This window comes from Bombina bombina, chromosome 1 (genome assembly GCF_027579735.1).
Source record: "Bombina bombina isolate aBomBom1 chromosome 1, aBomBom1.pri, whole genome shotgun sequence".
Classification (NCBI taxonomy): domain Eukaryota; kingdom Metazoa; phylum Chordata; class Amphibia; order Anura; family Bombinatoridae; genus Bombina; species Bombina bombina.
Window position 1 is genome coordinate 444,897,232 of NC_069499.1, and position 23,656 is coordinate 444,920,887.

Consider the following 23,656-nt stretch of genomic DNA (forward strand, 5'->3'; position numbering starts at 1 on the left):
GTTCATATCCCAGGTATAGACAATTGGGAAGCGGATTATCTCAGTCTCCAAACGTTACATCCGGGCGAATGGTCTCTTCACCCAGAGGTATTTCTTCAGATTGTTCAAATGTGGGGACTTCCAGAAATAGATCTGATGGCTTCTCATCTAAACAAGAAATTTCCCAGGTATCTGTCCAGATCCAGGGATCCTCAGGCGGAAGCAGTGGATGCATTGTCACTTCCTTGGAAGTATCATCCTGCCTATATCTTTCCGCCTCTAGTTCTTCTTCCAAAAGTAATCTCCAAGATTCTGAAGGAAAGCTCGTTTGTTCTGCTGGTGGCTCCAGCATGGCCTCACAGGTTTTGGTATGCGGATCTTGTCCGGATGGCCTCTTGCCAACCGTGGACTCTTCCGTTAAGACCGGAACTTCTGTCGCAAGGTCCTTTTTACCATCAGGATCTCAAATCCTTAAATTTAAAGGTATGGAGATTGAACGCTTGATTCTTAGTCAAAGAGGTTTCTCTGACTCTGTGATTAATACTATGTTACAGGCTTGTAAATCTGTATCTAGGTAGATATATTATCGAGTCTGGAAGACTTACATTTCTTGGTATCTTTCTCATCATTTTTCCTGGCATTCTTTTAGAATTCCGAGAATTTTACAGTTTCTTCAGGATGGTTTGGATAAAGGTTTGTCTGCAAGTTCCTTGAAAGGACAAATCTCTGCTCTTTCTGTTCTTTTCCTGATATTCATTGTTTTGTACAAGCTTTGGTTCGTATAAAACCTGTTATTAAGTCAATTTCTCCTCCTTGGAGTTTGAATTTGGTTCTGGGGGCTCTTCAAGCACCTCCGTTTGAACCTATGCATTCATTGGACATTAAATTACTTTCTTGGAAAGTTTTGTTTCTTTTGGCCATGTCTTCTGCTAGAAGAGTTTCTGAATTATCTGCTCTTTCTTGTGAGTCTCCTTTTCTGATTTTTCATCAGGATAAGGCGGTGTTGCGAACTTCTTTTAAATTTTTACCTAAGGTTGTGAATTCTAACAACATTAGTAGAGAAATTGTGGTTCCTTCATTGTGTCCTAATTCTAAGGAGAGATCATTGCATTCTTTGGATGTAGTTAGAGCTTTGAAATATTATGTTGAAGCTACTAAGAATTTCCGAAAGACTTCTAGTCTATTTGTTATCTTTTCCAGTTCTAGGAAAGGTCAGAAGGCCTCTGCCATTTCTTTGGCATCTTGGTTGAAATCTTTAATTCATCATGCTTATGTCGAGTCGGGTAAAACTCCGCCTCAGAGGATTACAGCTCATTCTGCTAGGTCAGTTTCTACTTCCTGGGCGTTTAGGAATGAAGCTTCGGTTGATCAGATTTGCAAAGCAGCAACTTGGTCTTCTTTGCATACTTTTACTAAATTCTACCATTTTGATGTGTTTTCTTCTTCTGAAGCAGTTTTTGGTAGAAAAGTACTTTAGGCAGCTGTTTCAGTTTGATTCTTCTGCTTATAATTTCAGTTTTTTTCATTATACGATTTAAACTTTATTTTGGGTGTGGATTATTTTCAGCGGAATTGGCTGTCTTTATTTTATCCCTCCCTCTCTAGTGACTCTTGCGTGGAAGATCCACATCTTGGTTAGTCATTATCCCATACGTCACTAGCTCATGGACTCTTGCTAATTACATGAAAGAAAACATAATTTATGTAAGAACTTACCTGATAAATTCATTTCTTTCATATTAGCAAGAGTCCATGAGGCCCACCCTTTTTGTGGTGGTTATGATTTTTTGTATAAAGCACAATTATTCCAATTCCTTGTTGATGCTTTCGCTCCTTTCTTATCACCCCACTTCTTGGCTATTCATTAAACTGATTTGTGGGTGTGGTGAGGGGTGTATTTATAGGCATTTTGAGGTTTGGGAAACTTTGCCCCTCCTGGTAGGAATGTATATCCCATACGTCACTAGCTCATGGACTCTTGCTAATATGAAAGAAATGAATTTATCAGGTAAGTTCTTACATAAATTATGTTTTCTTTCATGTAATTAGCAAGAGTCCAAGTTCTTACATAAATTATGTTTTCAATTGTGTGTATATATACATATATACGCACGCACACACACTTTTACCTGGTAATGTTATCTCATGCTCACTTTCTTCTAAACTTTATGACCAAGCAATATCAAAATATAACTATTTTGAATCTATATTTGTGTGTTGGGGGCCTGCTGATTTTCTTTGCCAAATATTGCAAATAAAGTATTACTGTGATCTGCCTTAATTTTAGGATGGTAGTTTTCATAGCAGCTGTGCCCAAAATATAACTAGGGCAACTTTTTGATGTTTAAAAGGCTTAAAAAGTACTGAACCAATTTGTTTCCATTTTTGGATTTGCCACTAAATATCAAATAAATTATTAAATTGAAATTTATGTATCCTTTGATAGTGTTTGAAATTCAGGGTTTAACATTGTTTGCACTGTGGCTGAATGGTATTCTATACGTCTCTATCTTTATTACCTTATGTTGAAGGAGCTACATATTGTTATTTGTCCTAACATCAATTTGAGACTATATTGTAATTTACTGAATGTTAATATCTGTTTATTGTAAAAGACTGACTAGCATAGTACATGTGAGTGTTATGTAAATTCAGTTCTATTTTAAATGATTTTTATTTATTTTTTCCTAGATTTTGATGGACCACCAAAATATGTCTGAACATGTTCTTTGCATGGTTTTATATCTGATAGAATTGGGATTAGAAAATTCTCCAGAAGAGACTTGTATAGAGGTACTAATTTTAACTACCGTTTTTAGTACATTATATGCTTTTTCTTTCACAACAGTGGTGAGAGTCCACAAGCAATTAATGCCGGGAATTATAATCCTGACCACTAGGAATAGGCAAAGATTCCCAAAACACCAAGAACCCTCCCACCTTACTGGGAACTAGTATTATTTATGCCTCCGCAAGATTAAGGTGAAGAATAGAAGTGAGAGAGGTCCTCAGAACGATACAAGGCCCATTTTCCCCTCAGAGAGCTACTGCTTGGACAATGGGAAGTTTATGGATTATTTGTTAGTGACACAATTACACCCAGTGGGAGTTAGTCACAGGCCTGCCACAAGTGTCACGTGAACTGGTTCCTAGCCTTCTCCTGTCTTATTTTATTATAGTAGCATCAGATGCTATTCCTTTTGTTTGGTTTCACACAACACCTCTCCAGCTTTGTATGCTTTGTCAATGGTGCAGACATTCTCTTTCCTGGGGATAAATCATAATTCCATTGTTCTAGGGGCATCCTTTGTTTGTCTTAACTGGACTGTGGTCAAGATGCAACTCTTGGGTTAGGGTGTAGTCTGGGATTGCTATAGAGTACACACAGAGTTTGGTCGGTTCAGGAGGCGAGGTTGCTGATAAATGCTCTGGAACTCCAGGCAACTTTCAGGGTAATTCATAGCTGGCCTCTCCTGAAAAGAGACTTATCTGCATTTCCATTCACACCATGTGACAGCAGTGGCTTACATCAATAATCGGGGGGAACTCTCGGTTCCATAGCGATGAGGGAGGTATCCTGGATTTTGACTTATGCATAGAGCAGCCTTTGTAAAATCTCTGCAATGCCTGTTCCAGGGGTGAGTAATTGGGAAGCAGATTTTCTCAGTTGCCAATCTCCTCATTCAAGGGATTGGTCTCTTCACCTGAAAGGTTTTAGTCTTATCCCCTGCTCCAGCCTCCCACTGTAAAAGACCAAAAAAAAGAGCAAGCATTTAAAACTGCACATGCAATCGTGTCACCTTGCTCATTTCTAAAAAGGTTTTTTTTTTATGTGAGTGCCGTATGGCCAAATCGAAGACTGGTTAAAAGAAATAAGTCACATGATGAAAAAAATGTCATTGGGCGTCCGTAACTGGAGATAGGAAAATAAAGTATACAGTAAATATTCAGTTACATTTACCATCACTTTAACATGGGTTTCCTTAACAGGTTTTGTAGTCAACACAGCTTGCTGGATATCTGTACTGTTTCTTGTACAATATATGACGAGTCCACGGATTTCATCCTTACTTGTGGAATTTATCCTCCTGCTAACAGGAAGTGGCAAAGAGCACCACAACAGAGCTGTATATATATATAGCTCCTCCCTTCCCTCCACCTCCAGTCATTCTCTTTGCCTGTGTTAGTAATAGGAAGAGGTAAAGTGAGGTGTTATTTCTCCAACATAGGTGTGTCCGGTCCACGGCGTCATCCTTACTTGTGGGATATTCTCTTCCCCAACAGGAAATGGCAAAGAGCCCAGCAAAGCTGGTCACATGATCCCTCCTAGGCTCCGCCTACCCCAGTCATTCTCTTTGCCGTTGTACAGGCAACATCTCCACGGAGATGGCTTAGAGTTTGTTCAGCAAGGTTACCTTCTACAACCAATTGCATGCATTGTCCCTGTCACTACAGCCGCGTGTTTCTGGTGCGATGAGCTAGAAAAGGCGATTATTAGTAATTCTTCTTCTTATGAGGAGATTATGGACAGAATTCGTGCTCTTAAATTGGCTAATTCTTTCACCCTAGACGCCACCTTGCAATTGGCTAGGTTAGCGGCGAAAAATTCTGGGTTTGCTATTGTGGCGCGCAGAGCGTTTTGGTTAAAATCTTGGTCAGCGGATGCGTCTTCCAAGAACAAATTGTTTGACATTCCTTTCAAGGGGAAAACACTGTTTGGCCCTGACTTGAAAGAGTTTATCTCTGATATCACTGGGGGCAAGGGCCACGCCCTTCCTCAGAATAGGTCTTTCAAGGCCAAAAATAAACCTAATTTTCGTCCCTTTCGCAGAAACGGACCAGCCCCAAGTGCTACGTCCTCTAAGCAGGAGGGTAATACTTCTCAAGCCAATCCAGCCTGGAGACAAAGACAAGGCTGGAACAAAGAAAAGCAGGCCAAGAAACCTGCCACTGCTCCCAAGACAGCATGAGATGCGGGCCCCCGATCCGGGACCGGATTTGGTGGGGGGCAGACTCTCTCTCTTCACTCAGGCTTGGGCAAGAGATGTTCTGGATCCTTGGGCGCTAGAAATAGTCTTCCAAGGTTATCTTCTGGAAGTGATTCATCCTGTTCCATTAAAAGAACGAGGGATGGGGTTCTACTCCAATCTGTTCGTAGTTCCCAAAAAAAGAGGGAACGTTCAGACCAATCTTAGATCTCAAGATCCTAAACAAGTTTCTCAAGGTTCCATCGTCCAAGATGGAAACCATTCGAACAATCCTTCCATCCAGGAAGGTCAATTCTTGACCACGGTGGATTTAAAGGATGCGTATCTACATATTCCTGTCCACAAGGAACATCATCGGTTCCTAAGGTTCGCATTCCTGGACAAGCATTACCAGTTCGTGGCGCTTCCTTTCGGATTAGCCACTGTTCCAAGGATTTTCACAAAGGTACTAGGGTCCCTTCTGGCGGTGCTAAGACCAAGGGGCATTGCTGTAGTACCTTACTTGGACGACATTCTGATTCAAGCGTCGTCCCTTCCTCTAGCAAAGGCTCACACGGACATAGTCCTGGCCTTTCTCGGATCTCACGGATGGTAAGTGAACGTGGAAAAGAGTTCTCTATCTCCGTCGACAAGAGTTCCCTTCTTGGGAACAATAATAGACTCCTTAGAAATGAGGATTTTTCTGACAGAGACCAGAAAAACAAAACTTCTAAACTCTTGTCGGATACTTCCTTCCGTTCCTCTTCCTTCCATAGCGCAGTGCATGGAAGTGATAGGTTTGATGGTAGCGGCAATGGACATAGTTCCTTTTGCGCGCATTCATCTAAGACCATTTCAATTGTGTATGCTCAGTCAGTGGAATGGGGACTATACCGACTTGTCTCCGAAGATACAAGTAAATCAGAGGACCAGAGACTCCTCCGTTGGTGGCTGTCCCTGGACAACCTGTCGCAAGGGGTGACCTCCCGCAGACCAGAGTGGGTCATTGTCACGACCGACGCCAGTCTGATGGGCTGGGGCGCGGTCTGGGGATCCCTGAAAGCTCAGGGTCTTTGGTCTCGGGAAGAATCTCTTCTACCGATAAATTCTGGAACTGAGAGCGATATTCAATGCTCTCAAGGCTTGGCCTCAGCTAGCGAGGGCCAAGTTCATATTCAATCAGACAACATGACGACTGTTGCGTACATCAACCATCAGGGGGGAACAAGGAGTTCCCTGGCGATGGAAGAAGTGACCAAAATCATTCAATGGGCGGAGACTCGCTCCTGCCACCTGTCTGCAATCCACATCCCAGGAGTGGAAACTTGGGAAGCGGATTTTCTGATTCGTCAGACATTGCATCCGGGGGTGTGGGAACTCCATCCGGAAATCTTTGCCCAAATCACTCAACTGTGGGGCATTCCAGACATGGATCTGATGGCCTCTCGTCAGAACTTCAAGGTTCCTTGCTACGGGTCCAGATCCAGGGATCCCAAGGCGACTCTAGTAGATGCACTAGTAGCTCCTTGGACCTTCAACCTAGCTTATGTATTCCCGCCGTTTCCTCTCATCCCCAGGCTGGTAGCCAGGATCAATCAGGAGAGGGCGTAGGTGATCTTGATAGCTCCTGCGTAACCACGCAGGACTTGGTAGGCAGATCTGGTGAATATGTCATCGGCTCCACCATGGAAGCTACCTTTGAGACGAGACCTTCTTGTTCAAGGTCCGTTCGAACATCCGAATCTGGTCCTACTCCAGCTGACTGCTTGGAGATTGAACGCTTGATCTTATCAAAGCGAGGGTTCTCAGATTCTGTTATTGATACTCTTGTTCAGGCCAGAAAGCCTGTAACTAGAAAAATTTACCACAAAATATGGAAAAAATATATCTGTTGGTGTGAATCTAAAGGATTCCCTTGGGACAAGGTAAAGATTCCTAGGATTCTATCCTTTCTTCAAGAAGGATTGGAGAAAGGATTATCTGCAAGTTCCTTGAAGGGACAGATTTCTGCCTTGTCTGTGTTACTTCACAAAGAGCTGGCAGCTGTGCCAGATGTTCAAGCCTTTGTTCAGGCTCTGGTTAGAATCAAGCCTGTTTACAAACCTTTGACTCCTCCTTGGAGTCTCAACTTAGTTCTTTCAGTTCTTCAGGGGGTTCCGTTTGAACCCTTACATTCCGTTGATATTAAGTTATTATCTTGGAAAGTTTTGTTTTTGGCTGCAATTTCTTCCGCTAGAAGAGTTTCAGAATTATCTGCTCTGCAGTGTTCTCCTCCTTATATGGTGTTCCATGCAGATAAGGTGGTTTTATGTACTAAACCTGGTTTTCTTCCAAAAGTTGTTTCTAACAAAAATATTAACCAGGAGATAGTCGTGCCTTCTTTGTGCCCGAAACCAGTTTCGAAGAAGGAACGTTTGTTGCACAATTTGGATGTTGTTCGCGCTCTAAAATTCTATTTAGATGCTACAAAGGATTTTAGACAAACATCTTCCTTGTTTGTTGTTTATTCTGGTAACAGGAGAGGTCAAAAAGCAACTTCTACCTCTCTCTCTTTTTGGATTAAAAGCATCATCAGATTGGCTTACGAGACTGCCGGACGGCAGCCTCCTGAAAGAATCACAGCTCATTCCACTAGGGCTGTGGCTTCCACATGGGCCTTCAAGAACGAGGCTTCTGTTGATCAGATATGTAGGGCAGCGACTTGGTCTTCACTGCACACTTTTACCAAATTTTACAAGTTTGATACTTTTGCTTCTTCTGAGGCTGTTTTTGGGAGAAAGGTTTTGCAAGCCGTGGTGCCTTCCATTTAGGTGACCTGATTTGCTCCCTCCCTTCATCCGTGTCCTAAAGCTTTGGTATTGGTTCCCACAAGTAAGGATGACGCCGTGGACCGGACACACCTATGTTGGAGAAAACAGAATTTATGTTTACCTGATAAATTACTTTCTCCAACGGTGTGTCCGGTCCACGGCCCGCCCTGGTTTTTTAATCAGGTCTCATAATTTATTTTCTTTAACTACAGTCACCACGGTATCATATGGTTTCTCCTATGCAAATTTTCCTCCTTAACGTCGGTCGAATGACTGGGGTAGGCGGAGCCTAGGAGGGATCATGTGACCAGCTTTGCTGGGCTCTTTGCCATTTCCTGTTGGGGAAGAGAATATCCCACAAGTAAGGATGACGCCGTGGACCGGACACACCGTTGGAGAAAGTAATTTATCAGGTAAACATAAATTCTGTTTTTTAGATTCTTCAATCAAGAATTTTTTTATTTTAAAATGGTACCGGTGAGAACTATTTTCCTCAGGGAGAAATTGTCAGTCTGGATTCCCAAGAGGAATGAAGAGATCATTTTTCTGCCCGTAGGTTGATGATCTTAGCAGAAGTTACTAAGATCCATTCTGGTTCTCACAGAGCTTCTGAAGGTAGTGCAAGAAAAATCTTCAGTGTGGAGAACGATGTCATGCTACAAGCAGCATTGAGGTATGTTCAATCTTTTATTTCTGAGGAGACTTGTTATATCAGAACTAGCTGACATTATTCCCTGTAAGGGAAGAGGTAAGCAGTAGACCTATATGGATTATGGTAGTACTGAAATTACCTTTTTATACATATTGATTACTACGGTTATGTAACTCAGTAGGGGCTTGCCACTGGGAGAGGCAGCTGAGAGAATTTCTATATTTAATGTTTGGCATAATGATATGTGTGTGTGAAGGCATTAGGGGACCACATGGCTTATTAAAACCGCTTCCCTTGCGGTTATGGAGACAGTTCATGCGACGCCCACGATGGGCGGGGCCTATTTCGCGCGCTCAGACGCGCAGTTTTCCCCTCACTAGAAGGCAGCAGGCACTAGCTCCGGTGGGGCCTAAAGTTGAATTTCTGTCACCAGATTGTTATTGAATCAATCTTGAGTACCCTGGGGGCAGGTAGGCGCCACAGCAGAGCTGTGGCGAGGTGCAGGAGCTGTTACCGTTTTTTAAAGTTTATTTAAAATAAAAAGACACTTTAAAAGGTGATTTAGCCTTTTTCTCAAATTGTGCAATCATTTTTGGCTAATTTTAACTGTTTAGTATAATTTTTAGTGCTGAAAATCGTTTTTGGTGCAATACAGAAAAATTTTGCGCTTTTATTATTTAAAGGCGCAGTACATTTTTTGTGTGAAAATTCTTTGAATCAATAAATAAGGTTAAAAACAACTATTGTGGCTATTGCTAGTCTGTTTAACATGTCTGAACTTGAGGAAACTCCTTGTTCTATGTGTTTAGAGGCCATTGTGGAACCCCCTCTTACTTTGTGTACCTCTTGTACTGAAAGGGCCTTACAATGTAAAAAGCATATTTTATGTAAAGAAAGTGTGCCTAAGGATGGTTCTCAGTCTGAAGAGAATCAGGATATGCCCCCTAAGTCTCCCCAAGTGTCACAACCTTTAACGCCCACCCAAGCGACGCCGAGTTCCTCAGCCGCGTCTAATTCTTTTACTCTGCAGGATATGGCTGCAGTTATGTCAACTACCCTTTCAGAGGTATTATCTAAGTTTACCAGTGTTACAGGGTAAACGCAGTAGGACAGGAATCAATGTGAATACTGAGTACTCTGATGCTTTGTTGGTTATTTCCGATGGGCCCTCACAGGGATTTGAGTTGGGGGTCAAGGAACTTTTGTCTGAGGGAGAACTTTCGGAATCGGGAAGTGTGTTACCTCAGACAGATTCGGACGTCATGTCCTTTAAATTTAAGCTGGAGCACCTCCGCCTGTTACTTCGGGAGGTCTTAGCGACTCTGGATGACTGTGACCCTATTATGGTACCAGCAGAGAAATTGTGTAAAATGGACAAATATTTGGAAGTTCCCGCTTACACTGATGTTTTTCCGGTTCCCAAGAGAATCTCGGAGATTATCAAGAAGGAGTGGGACAGAGCGGGTATACCGTTCTCTCCTCCTCCTAATTTTAAGAAAATGTATCCCATATCAGACACCATTCGGGACTCTTGGCAGACTGTCCCTGAGGTGGAGGGAGCTATAGCTACCCTGGCTAAGCGTACAACTATTCCTATTGAGGACAGCTGTGCTTTAAAAGACCCTATGGATAAGAAATTAGAGGGTCTTCTAAAGAAATTATTTATTCATCAAGGTTTCCTTTTACAACCGACAGCCTGCATTGTTCCAGTTACTACTGCAGCGGCTTTCTGGTTTGATGCCTTAGAAGAGTCTCTTAAAATTGAGACCCCTTTAGAGGATATTTTAGATAGAATTAAGGCTCTCAAGCTAGCTAATTCTTTTATCACAGATGCCGCTTTTCAAATTGCTAAGTTGGCGGCTAAAAATGCAGGATTTGCCATTTTAGCGCGTAGAGCGTTATGGTTAAAATCATGGTCTGCCGATGTGTCATCTAAGTCAAAGCTCTTGGCTATTCCTTTCAACCCGGGCCTGAGTTGAAGGAAATAATTTCTGACATTACTGGAGGTAAAGGTCATCTTCTACCTCAGGATAAGTCTGTCAAGATGAGGGATAAACAAAATAATTTTCGTTCCTTTCGGAACATTAAAGGAGTACCCTCTTCTTCCTCTTCCTCCACAACACAGGAATGGAATTTTGCTCAGGCCAAGTCCGTCTGGAGACCCAACCAGGCTTGGAACAAGGGTAAACAACCCAAGAAGCCCGCTGCTACTACCAAGACAGCATGAAGGGGCGGCCCCCGATCCGGGACCGGATCTAGTAGGGGGCAGACTTTCTCTCTTTGCCCAGGCTTGGGCAAGAGATGTTCAGGACCCCTGGGCACTGGAAATTGTGACCCACGGGTATCAATTGGAATTCAAAGGTTTTCTCCCAAGTAGGAGATTTCTTCTTTCACGATTGTCTGTAGACCAGATAAAAAGAGAGGCGTTTTTACGTTGTGTAAAAGACCTCTCTACTATGGGAGTAATTCGTCCCGTTCCAAGACTAGAACAGGGACAGGGGTTTTACTCTAATCTTTTTGTGGTTCCCAAAAAAGAGGGAACGTTCAGACCTATTTTAGATCTCAAGAGTCTAAACAAGTTTCTCAGAGTCCCATCTTTCAAGATGGAGACTATCCGAACAATTTTACCAATGATCCAGGAGGGTCAATATATGACTACCGTGGACTTGAAAGATGCATACCTTCATATTCCTATTCACAAGGATCATCATCAGTACCTAAGGTTTGCCTTCCTGGACAAACATTTTCAGTTTGTGGCTCTTCCCTTCGGGTTGGCCACAGCACCCAGGATCTTCACAAAGGTTCTAGGGTCCCTTCTGGCGGTTCTCAGGCCGCGGGGCATATCAGTGGCGCCTTATCTGGACGATATTTTGATTCAGGTATCGACTTATCATCTAACAAAGTCTCATACAGACAGTGTTGTCCTTTCTGAGAACTCACGGATGGAAGGTGAATCTAGAAAAGAGTTCACTAATTCCACAGACAAAGGTTCCCTTCTTGGGAACTCAGATTCTACAGCCATGAAGAATTTATGCTTACCTGATAAATTACTTTCTCTTACGGTGTATCCAGTCCACGGATTCATCCTTACTTGTGGGATATTCTCAATCCCTACAGGAAGTGGCAAAGAGAGCACACAGCAGAGCTGTCCATATAGCTCCCCTCAGGCTCCGCCCTCCCAGTCATTCTCTTTGCCGCTCTAACAAGTAGCATCTCCACGGGGGGGTAAAGTGAATGTGGTGTTAGGTTTGTAGTTTTTATTTCTTCAATCAAGAGTTTGTTATTTTAAAATAGTGCCAGTTTGTACTATTTACTCTGAGGCAGAAAGTGATGAAGATTTCTGCTGAGAGGAAAAAGATTTTAGCATGTTGTAACTAAAATCTATTGCTGTTCCCACACAGGACTGTTGAGTACCGGAGAACTTCAGTTGGGGGGGACAGTTTGCAGGCTTAACTGCTTAAGGTATGCTCAGTCACTTTTTTTCTAACAAGACTTGGTAATGCTAGAAGACTGACAGAAATTCCCATGTGGGAAGGTAAGCCATATTCTGAGACTCAGTATAGAAGGATGGCTTAGCTAAAGGGCTTAAATCACTGGTGGACACTGTTATGGGGAAAATCGATTATTTATTACTATAATCCGATATTTGCACAAGTGTTTATTATGTTTGGAACACTTTTTGGGGTTTTATACGCCTGGCATATTTTTAGACACCTAATTTGGCTTAGGAAGGCCCCACAACTCCGGAGTGAAGAGGCCTAATTTTCGCGCCTCAGTTGCGCAGTTCCTTTGCAAGACAGCTTCATGCAGCTTCACGTGTAGAGTCCAGTGATTGCAGGAGGACTCCAGGGAGGCTTATTTTCGTCCAAAACTAATCCCCAAGGAAGGTAGGGCCACAGCAGAGACTGTGGCATGGTGCTGTAGTGTGTTAAACCGGTGGCCTGCTTCAATTTGCTCCGGTTTGGGCAATAAGGGGTTAATTGTCTTGAAACTTAGTGTGCAATCATTTCAAAGCATTAGGATCATATGGTGAAAATTTCATAGAGATTGGATGTTTTTTTGAGATTTGGTAAAAAAGTGTGCGCTTTTTATTATTTAAAGGCACAGTACCGTTTTTTCAAAAAGTGTATTTTACTGTATTTGAGTGCTGTCTAAGTCTGTCTAACATGTCTGAGCCTACAGATAGACCCTGTTCTATGTGTTTAAAAGCCATGGCGGTACCCCCATTGCATTTGTGTTTAAAGTGTGCTAAGGTATCTAAACATTTTTATGACCATGCAGTGACACTTAAAAATGTAGCCCAAGATGATTCTTTGACGGAAGGTAATGAGGATAGTCCTCCTTCCTCTCCCCATGTGTCGACACCAGTTATGCTCACGCAAGCGTTGCCTAGTACCTCTAGCGCATTGGCCCCTATTACATTACAGCAATTAGCAGCAGTCATGGATAATTCCCTTGCGGCCTTTCTATCCAAACTTCCAGTTTTTCCAAAGAAGCGTGATAGCTCAGTTTTAAGAACAGAGGATGAGCAATCAGAAGCTTTGGATGATTTATCTGTTGTACCCTCACAACACTCTGAAGTGGCGGTGAGGGATGGTCTTTCCGAGGGAGAAATTTCTGACACAGGAAAAGTTTCTCAGCTGGCAGAGTCAGATTCCTTAGCGTTTAAATTTAAGCTGGAACACCTCCGCGTCCTGCTTAAGGAGGTTTTAGCTACGCTGGATAATTGTGACCCCATGGTGGTCCCAGAAAAATTGTGTAAAATGGACAGGTTTTTAGAGGTCCCTGTATACACTGATGCGTTTCCGATCCCGAAGAGGGTGGCGGATATTGTGACTAGGGAGTGGGAGAGACCAGGTGTACCTTTTGTCCCCCCCCCTATCTTTAAGAAAATGTTCCCCATAAATGACCCCAGGCGGGACGCGTGGCAGACGGTCCCTAAGGTAGAGGGAGCAGTTTCAAAACTTGCTAAGCGTACAACTATACCAATAGAAGACAGTTGTACTTTTAAAGACCCTATGGATAAAAAATTGGAAGGTTTGGTGAAGAAAATGTTTGTTCAGCAAGGTTTCCTTCTGCAGCCAATTGCCTGCATTATTCCTGTAACTACTGCAGCGGCTTTTTGGTTTGAGGCGCTGGAGGAGTCGCTCCAGAGGGAGACTTCATATGACGAAGTCATGGATAGAATTCATGCTCTAAAGCTGGCTAATTCTTTTATCGCAGATGCCGCTTTCCAATTAGCTAAGTTAGCGGCGAAAAATTCTGGTTTTGCCATTATGGCGCGAAGAGCGCTTTGGCTCAAATCATGGTCGGCTGACGTGTCGTCCAAAACAAAGTTACTAAACATTCCTTTCAAGGGAAAGACCCTTTTTGGTCCCGAGTTGAAAGAAATTATAGCGGATATCACTGGGGGGAAGGGCCATGCCCTCCCGCAGGATAGACCGTTTAAGGCCAAAAACAAGGCAAATTTTCGCTCCTTTCGCAACTTCAGGAACGGACCTGCTGCAACCTCTGCTGCCGCAAAGCAAGATAACGCTTCACAGCCCAAAGCAACCTGGAAACCCTTGCAGGGCTGGAATAAGGGTAAACAGGCCAAGAAGCCTGCGCCTGCTACCAAGACAGCATGAAGGGGTAGCCCCCGATCCGGGACCGGATCTAGTAGGGGGCAGATTTTCTCTCTTTGCTCAGGCTTGGGCAAGAGATGTTCCAGATCCCTGGGCATTAGAAATTGTTGCTCAGGGGTATCTTCTAGAATTCAAGGACTCTCCCCCAAGGGGAAGGTTCCACATTTCTCGTTTGTCTTCAGACCAGACAAAGAAACAGGCTTTCTTACGCTGTGTAGAAGATATTCTAAAGATGGGAGTGATACACCCAGTTCCAATTGCAGAACAAGGACTGGGTTTTTACTCAAACCTGTTTGTAGTTCCCAAAAAGGAAGGAACTTTCAGGCCAATCCTGGATCTAAAAATTCTAAACAAATTCTTCAGAGTTCCATCTTTCAAAATGGAAACCATTCGTACAATCTTGCCGATGATCCAGGAAGGTCAATATATGACTACCGTGCATTTAAAGGATGCGTACCTACATATTCCTATCCACAAAGATCATCATCAGTTCCTAAGGTTCGCCTTTCTGGACACGCATTACCAGTTCGTGGCCCTTCCTTTCGGGTTGGCCACCGCTCCCAGAATTTTCACAAAGGTGCTAGGGTCCCTTCTAGCGGTACTAAGACCGCGGGGCATTGCAGTAGCACCTTACCTAGACGACATCTTAATACAGGCGTCGTCTTTTTACAGAGCTAAGTCTCATACGGACATTGTTCTGGCCTTTCTAAGGTCTCACAGGTGGAAGGTGAACGTAGAAAAGAGTTCTCTGTCCCCGCTCACAAGGGTTCCCTTCCTGGGAACACTAATAGACTCGGTAGAAATTAAAATATTTCTGACAGAGGTCAGGAAGTCAAAGCTTTTAACTACTTGCCGAGTTCTTCATTCCATTCCTTGGCCTTCTGTGGCTCAGTGCGTGGAGGTATTCGGACTAATGGTTGCGGCAATGGACGTTGTCCCTTTCTCCTGTTAAGTGTAGTCAGTCCACGGGTCATCATTACTTCTGGGATATTAACTCCTCCCCAACAGGAAGTGCAAGAGGATCACCCAAGCAGAGCTGCTATATAGCTCCTCCCCTCTACGTCACACCCAGTCATTCTCTTGCACCCAACTAATAGATAGGATGTGTGAGAGGACTGTGGTGATTATACTTAGTTTTTATATCTTCAATCAAAAGTTTGTTATTTTAAAACAGCACCGGAGTGTGTTGTTCCTTCTCAGGTAGAATTTGAAGAAGAATCTACCTGAGTTTTTGGATGATTTTAGCCGGCGTAGCTAAGATTCATTTTGCTGTTCTCGGCCATTCTGAGGAGTGAGGTAAACTTCAGATCAGGGGACAGCGGGCAGGTTCACCTGCAAAGAGGTATGTTGCAGTATATTATTTTCTGAGGAATGGAATTGACTGAGAAAATACTGCCAATACCGATATAATGTAAGTTCAGCCTTAAATGCAGTAGTAGTAACTGGTATCAGGCTGTTTATGTATATATGTGTACACTTCAGTATTCTGGGGAATGGCACTTCTCTGGGTAATACTATATGCATATAATTTTTAGCCTAACTTGCAGTGGGAACGTCTAGCAACAGGCTGTTTAATGACATTTCATGTTATTTGATTTTAAACGTTTTTGCTGGCATGCTAAATTGTTTAATTATCTGAGGTACTGGGTGAAAAATTGTTTTTGGGCACTGTTTTTCCGCTTGGCTGTCGTTTATTTTAATTTAAGACAGTTTACTGAACTTCCCTCACTGCTGTGGGTGAGGGTGAGGGGCCTATTTTGGCGCTTTTGCTACGCATCAAAAATTCAGTCAAAAGTCTGTTTCTCTCCCTGCATGATCCGGATCGTCTCTACAGAGCTCAAGGGTCTTCAAAAATTATTTTGAGGGAGGTAATCACTCACAGCAGACCTGTGAGATTGTGCTTTGACTGTGATAAAAAACGTTTATATTTTGTACATTTTTTTCTGCTATTAAGGGTTAGTTATCCATTAATAATGGGGGCAATCCTTTGCTAAATTTATGCCTTTACCGGGAAAAATCTGGTTTTTATAATTTTTTCCGGTTCCTTATTATTAAACTGTCATAATTTTTTTCTGTGCTTCTTAAAGGCACAGTGCGTTTTCCATATTACTTGTAATTTGAGTGAAAAGTATTTCCAAGCTTGCTAGTTTAATTGCTAGTTTGTTAAACATGTCTGACTCAGAGGAATATCTCTGTGCTATATGTGCAAAAGCCAAGGTGGAGCCCAATAGAAATTTATGTACTAATTGCATTGATGCTACTTTGAATAAGAGTCATTCTGTACAAATTGAACATCATTCACCAAACAACGAGGGGGAAGTTATGCCGACTAACTTGCCTCACGTGTCAGTACCTGCATCTCCCGCTCGGGAGGTGCGTGATATTGTAACGCCGAGTACTTCAGGGCGGCCATTACAAATCACACTACAGGACATGGCTAATGTTATGACTGAAGTTTTGTCTAAATTACCAGAACTTAGAGGTAAGCGAGATCACTCTGGGGTGAGAACAGAGTGCGCTGATAATATTAGGGCCATGTCAGATACTGCGTCACAATTTGCAGAACATGAGGACGGAGAGCTTCATTCTGCGGGTGACTGATCTGATCCAAATAAACTGGATTCAGACATTTCAAATTTTAAGTTTAAGCTGGAAAACCTCCGTGTATTACTAGGGGAGGTGTTAGCGGCTCTGAATGATTGTAACACAGTTGCAATACCAGAGAAAATGTGTAGGTTGGATAAATATTTTGCGGTACCGTCGAGTACTGACGTTTTTCCAATACCTAAGAGACTTACTGAAATTGTTACTAAGGAGTGGGATAGACCCGGTGTGCCTTTCTCACCCCCTCCTATATTCAGAAAGATGTTTCCAATAGACGCCACCACACGGGACTTATGGCAAACGGTCCCTAAGGTGGAGGGAGCAGTTTCTACTTTAGCTAAGCGTACCACTATCCCGGTGGAGGATAGCTGCGCCTTTTCAGATCCAATGGATAAAAAGTTAGAGGGTTACCTTAAGAAAATGTTTGTTCAACAAGGTTTTATATTGCAACCCCTTGCATGCATTGCGCCTGTCACGGCTGCAGCAGCATTTTGGTTTGAGTCTCTGGAAGAGACCCTTGAATCAGCTCCATTAGATGAGATTACACACAAGCTTAAAACCCTTAAGCTAGCTAATTAATTTATTTCTGATGCCGTAGTACATCTAACTAAACTTACGGCTAAGAATTCCGGATTCGCCATTCAGGCACGCAGAGCGCTGTGGCTAAAATCCTGGTCAGCTGATGTTACTTCTAAATCTAAATTACTTAACATACCTTTCAAAGGGCAGACCTTATTCTGGCCCGGTTTGAAAGAAATTATCGCTGACATTACAGGAGGTAAAGTGCCATGCCCTGCCTCAAGACAGAGCCAAACCTAGGGCTAGACAGTCTAATTTTTGTGCCTTTCGTAACTTCAAGGAAGGAGCAGCATCAACTTCCTCTGCACCAAAACAGGAAGGAGCTGTTGCTCGCTACAGACAAGGCTGGAAACCTAACCAGTCCTGGAACAAGGGCAAGCAGGACAGAAAACCTGCTGCTGCCCCTAAGACAGCATGAAGTGAGGGCCCCCGATCCGGGAACGGATCTAGTGGGGGGCAGACTTTCTCTCTTCGCCCAGGCTTGGGCAAGAGATGTCCAGGATCCCTGGGCGTTAGAGATCATATCTCAGGGATATCTTCTGGACTTCAAAGCCTCTCCCCCAAAAGGGAGATTTCATCTTTCAAGGTTGTCAACAAACCAGATAAAGAAGGAGGCGTTTCTACGCTGTGTACAAGATCTTTTACTAATGGGAGTGATCCATCCGGTTCCGCGGTCGGAACACGGACAAGGGTTCTACTCAAATCTGTTTGTGGTTCCCAAGAAAGAAGGAACCTTCAGACCAATCTTGGATTTAAAGATCCTAAACAAATTCCTAAGAGTTCCATCGTTCAAAATGGAAACTATTCGGACAATCTTACCCATGATCCAAAAGTGTCAGTACATGACCACAGTGGATTTAAAGGATGCCTACCTTCATATACCGATTCACAAAGATCATTACCGGTATCTAAGGTTTGCCTTCCTAGACAGGCATTACCAGTTTGTAGCTCTTCCATTCGGGTTGGCTACGGCTCCAAGAATCTTCACAAAGGTTCTGGGCTCTCTTCTGGCGGTACTAAGACCGCGAGGAATTTCGGTGGCTCCGTACCTAGACGACATTCTGATACAAACGTCAAGCTTTCAAACTGCCAGGTCTCATACAGAGTTAGTACTGGCATTTCTAAGGTCGCATGGGTGGAAGGTGAACGAAGAGAAGAGTTCTCTCTTACCACTCACAAGGGTTCCCTTCTTGGGGACTCTTATAGATTCTGTAGAAATGAAGATTTACCTGACAGAAGACAGGTTAACAAAGCTTCAAAATGCTTGCCGTGTCCTTCATTCCATTCAACACCCGTCAGTGGCTCAATGCATGGAGGTAATCGGCTTAATGGTAGCGGCAATGGACATAGTACCCTTTGCACGCCTACATCTCAGACCGCTGCAATTGTGCATGCTAAGTCAGTGGAATGGGGATTACTCAGATTTGTCCCCTACTCTGAATCTGGATCAAGAGACCAGAAATTCTCTTCTATGGTGGCTTTCTCGGCCACATCTGTCCAGGGGGATGCCATTCAGCAGACCAGATTGGACAATTGTAACAGACGCCAGCCTACTAGGTTGGGGCGCTGTCTGGAATTCCCTGAAGGCTCAGGGATCATGGACTCAGGAGGAGAGTCTCCTTCCAATAAACATTCTGGAATTGAGAGCAGTTCTCAATGCCCTTCTGGCTTGGCCTCAGTTAACAACTCGGGGGTTCATCAGGTTTCAGTCGGACAACATCATGACTGTAGCTTACATCAACCATCAAGGAGGGACAAGAAGCTCCCTAGCGATGATGGAAGTATCAAAGATAATTCGCTGGGCAGAGTCTCACTCTTGCCACCTGTCAGCGATCCACATTCCTGGAGTGGAGAACTGGGAGGCGGATTTCCTAAGTCGTCAGACTTTTCATCCGGGGGAGTGGGAACTTCATCCGGAGATCTTTGCCCAAATACTTCGACTTTGGGGCAAACCAGAGATAGATCTCATGGCGTCTCGCCAGAACGCCAAGCTTCCTTGTTACGGGTCCAGGTCCAGGGACCCGGGAGCAGTCCTGGTAGATGCTTTGACAGCACCTTGGACCTTCGGGATGGCCTATGTGTTTCCACCCTTCCCGATGCTTCCTCGATTGATTGCCAGGATCAAACAGGAGAGAGCATCGGTGATTCTGATAGCGCCTGCGTGGCCACGCAGGACCTGGTATGCAGATCTAGTGGACATGTCATCCTGTCCACCTTGGTCTCTGCCTCTGAGACAGGACCTTCTAATTCAGGGTCCTTTCAAACATCAAAATCTAATTTCTCTGAAGCTGACTGCTTGGAAATTGAACGCTTGATTTTATCAAAGCGTGGTTTTTCGGAGTCAGTTATTGATACCTTAATACAGGCTAGGAAGCCTGTTACCAGAAAGATTTACCATAAAATATGGCGTAAATACTTACATTGGTGCGAATCCAAGAGTTACTCATGGAGTAAGGTTAGGATTCCTAGGATATTGTCTTTTCTACAAGAAGGTTTAGAAAAGGGTTTATCTGCTAGTTCCTTAAAGGGACAGATTTCAGCTCTGTCCATTCTTTTACACAAGCGTCTGTCAGAAGTTCCAGACGTTCAGGCTTTTTGCCAGGCTTTGGCCAGGATTAAGCCTGTGTTTAAAACTGTTGCTCCACCATGGAGCTTAAATTTAGTTCTTAACGTTTTACAGGGTGTTCCGTTTGAACCCCTTCATTCCATTGATATCAAGCTGTTATCTTGGAAAGTTCTGTTTTTAATGGCTATTTCCTCGGCTCGTAGAGTCTGAGTTATCAGCCTTACATTGTGATTCTCCGTATCTGATTTTTCATTCAGATAAGGTAGTTCTGCGTACTAAACCTGGGTTTTTGCCTAAGGTTGTCACTAACAAGAATATCAATCAAGAGATTGTTGTGCCAGCATTGTGTCCTAACCCTTCTTCAAAGAAGGAACGACTTCTGCACAATCTAGATGTAGTCCGTGCCCTGAAATTTTATTTGCAGGCAACTAAAGATTTTCGCCAAACTTCTTCCCTGTTTGTCGTTTATTCTGGACAGAGGAGAGGTCAAAAAGCTTCTGCTACCTCTCTCTCTTTTTGGCTTCGTAGCATAATACGTTTAGCCTATGAGACTGCTGGACAGCAGCCTCCTGAAAGAATTACAGCTCATTCCACTAGAGCTGTGGCTTCCACTTGGGCCTTTAAGAACGAGGCCTCTGTTGAACAGATTTGCAAGGCTGCAACTTGGTCTTCTCTTCATACTTTTTCCAAATTTTACAAATTTGACACTTTTGCTTCTTCGGAGGCTGTTTTTGGGAGAAAGGTTCTTCAGGCAGTGGTCCCTTCCGTATAAAGATCCTGCCTGTCCCTCCCGTCATCCGTGTACTTTAGCTTTGGTATTGGTATCCCAGAAGTAATGATGACCCGTGGACTGACTACACTTAACAGGAGAAAACATAATTTATGCTTACCTGATAAATTCCTTTCTCCTGTAGTGTAGTCAGTCCACGGCCCGCCCTGTTTTTTATGGCAGGTCTAAATTTTTAAATTATACTCCAGTCACCACTGCACCCTATAGTTTCTCCTTTCTCGTTTGGTTCTCGGTCGAATGACTGGGTGTGACGTAGAGGGGAGGAGCTATATAGCAGCTCTGCTTGGGTGATCCTCTTGCACTTCCTGTTGGGGAGGAGTTAATATCCCAGAAGTAATGATAACCCGTGGACTGACTACACTACAGGAGAAAGGAATTTATCAGGTAAGCATAAATTATGTTTTTGCCCGAATTCATCTAAGACCACTGCAACTGTGCATGCTCAAACAGTGGAATGGGGATTATGCAGATTTGTCTCCTCAAATACAAATGGACCAGAAAACCAGAGACTCTCTTCTCTGGTGGTTGTCTCAAGATCACCTGTCTCAGGGAATGAGCTTCTGCAGACCGGAGTGGATCATTGTCACGACCGATGCCAGTCTGTTAGGCTGGGGTGCGGTCTGGGACTCCCTGAAAGCTCAGGGTCTATGGTCTCGGGAAGAATCTCTTCTCCCGATAAACATTTTGGAACTGAGATCGATATTCAATACGCTCCAGGCATGGCCTCAACTAGCGGAGGCCAAATTCATCAGATTTCAGTCGGACAACATCACGACTGTAGCGTACATCAATCATCAGGGAGGAACAAAGAGTTCCCTGGCGATGAAGGAAGTAACCAAGATCATCAAATGGGCGGAGTATCACTCCTGCCATCTATCTGCAATTCACATCCCAGGAGTAGACAACTGGGAAGCGGATTATCTGAGTCGTCAGACTTTCCATCCGGGGGAGTGGGAACTCCACCCGGAGGTTTTTGCTCAGCTGACCCAGCTATGGGGCATTCCAGAATTAGATCTGATGGCGTACTGTCAGAACACCAAACTTCCCCTTTACAGATCCAGGTCCAGGGATCCCAAGGCGGCATTGATAGATGCTTTAGTAGCGCCTTGGTCATTCAGTCTAGCTTATGTCTTATGTCCACCGTTTCCTCTTCTCCCTCGGCTATTAGCCAGAATAAAACAGGAGAAGGTTTCGCTAACTCTGATAGCGCCTGCGTGGCCTAGTGGACATGTCATCGGTTCCACCATGGAAACTGCCATCGAGGCAGGATCTTCTAATACAAGGTCCATTCAAGCATCCAAATCTAGTTTCTCTGCAACTGACTGCTTGGAGATTGAACGCTTAATTCTAGCTAAGCGTGGGTTCTCTGAATCAGTTATAGATACTCTAATCCAGGCCAGAAAGCCTGTCACCAGGAAAATTTACCATAAGATATGGCGGAAATATCTTTGTTGATGTGAATCCAAGGGTTGCTTGTGGAGTAAGATTAGGATTCCAAGGATATTGTTTTTTCTCCAAGAAGGATTGGAGAAAGGTTTGTCAGCTAATTCTTTAAAGGGATAGATATCTGCTCTGTCTATCCTGTTACACAAGCGTCTGGCAGCTGTACCAGACGTTCAGACGTTTGCACAGGCCCTAGTTAGAATCAAGCCTGTTTACAAACCTGTGGATCCTCCATGGAGTCTAAATTTAGTTATTTCAGTTCTTCAAGGGGTTCCGTTTGAACCTTTACATTCCATAGATATTAAGTTATTATCTTGGAATGTTTTGTTTTTGGTAGCTATTTCTTCTGCTCAAAGAGTTTCTGAATTGTCTGCTTTGCAGTGTAATTCACCCTATCTGGTGTTCCATGCAGATAAGGTTGTTTTGCGTACCAAACCTAGTTTCCTTCCAAAAGTGTTTTCTAATAAGAATATTAACCAGGAAATAATTTTTCCTTCTCTGTGCCCTAATCCAGTTTCCAAGAAGGAACGACTGTTACACAATCTTGATGTGGTTCGTGCTTTAAAATTCTATTTAAATGCAACTAAAGATTTCAGACAAACATCATCCTTGTTTGTTGTCTATTCTGGTAAGAGGAGAGGTCAGAAAGCGACTGCTACCTCTCTTTCCTTCTGGCTGAAAAGCATCATCCGATTGGCCTATGAGACTTCTGGACAGCAGCCTCCTGAACGAATTACAGCTCATTCCACCAGAGCTGTGGCTTCCACATGGGCTTTCAAGAATGAGGCTTCTGTTTAACAGATTTGTAAGGCAGCGACTTGGTCTTCACTGCATACATTTGCCAAATTTTACAAATTCGATACTTTTGCTTCTTTGGAGGCTATTTTTGGGAGAAAGGTTTTGCAAGCAGTGGTGCCTTCCGTTTAGGTTACCTGACTTGTTCCCTCCCTTCATCCGTGTCCTAAAGCTTTGGTATTGGTATCCCACAAGTAAGGATGAATCCGTGGACTGGATACACCATGTAAGAGAAAACAGAATTTATGCTTACCTGATAAATTACTTTCTCTTACGGTGTATCCCGTCCACGGCCCGCCCTGGCAATTAAGTCAGGCTAAAATTTATTTTTGTAAAACTACAATCACCACTGCACCCTATGGTTTCTCCTTTTTCTCCTAACCGTCGGTCAAATGACTGGGGGGGCGGAGCCTGAGTGGAGCTATATAGACAGCTCTGCTGTGTGCTCTCTTTGCCACTTCCTGTAGGGATTGAGAATATCCCACAAGTAAGGATGAATCCGTGGACTGGATACACCGTAAGAGAAAGTAATTTATCAGGTAAGCATAAATTCTGTTTTTTCTGACGGAGGTCAGAAAGTCAAAGTTTCTAAATACATGCCGAGCCCTTCAGTCCAATCCTCGGCCATCAGTGGCTCAGTGTATGGAGGTAATTGGATTGATGGTGGCGGCAATGGACATCATTCCGTTTGCTCGGTTTCATCTCAGACCACTGCAACTGTGCATGCTCGGACAGTGGAATGGGGACTATACAAATTTATCTCCTCCGATCTGGACCAAGAGACCAGAAACGCTCTTCTTTGGTGGTTGTCGCCGGATCATCTGTCCCAAGGGACGTGTTTCCGCAG

The 23,656-nt window shown here is 43.6% G+C and overlaps 1 protein-coding gene across 1 annotated transcript in view; it reads left to right on the top strand.

Moving 5' to 3' along the window:
• Positions 1–23,656, top strand: part of UBR3 (ubiquitin protein ligase E3 component n-recognin 3) — a 1,090,259-nt gene that overhangs the window by 477,533 nt on the left and 589,070 nt on the right. Inside the window, 1 exon segment of the mRNA XM_053698420.1 lies at positions 2,671–2,772. Within this exon segment, the coding sequence (XP_053554395.1) occupies positions 2,671–2,772 (102 nt within the window).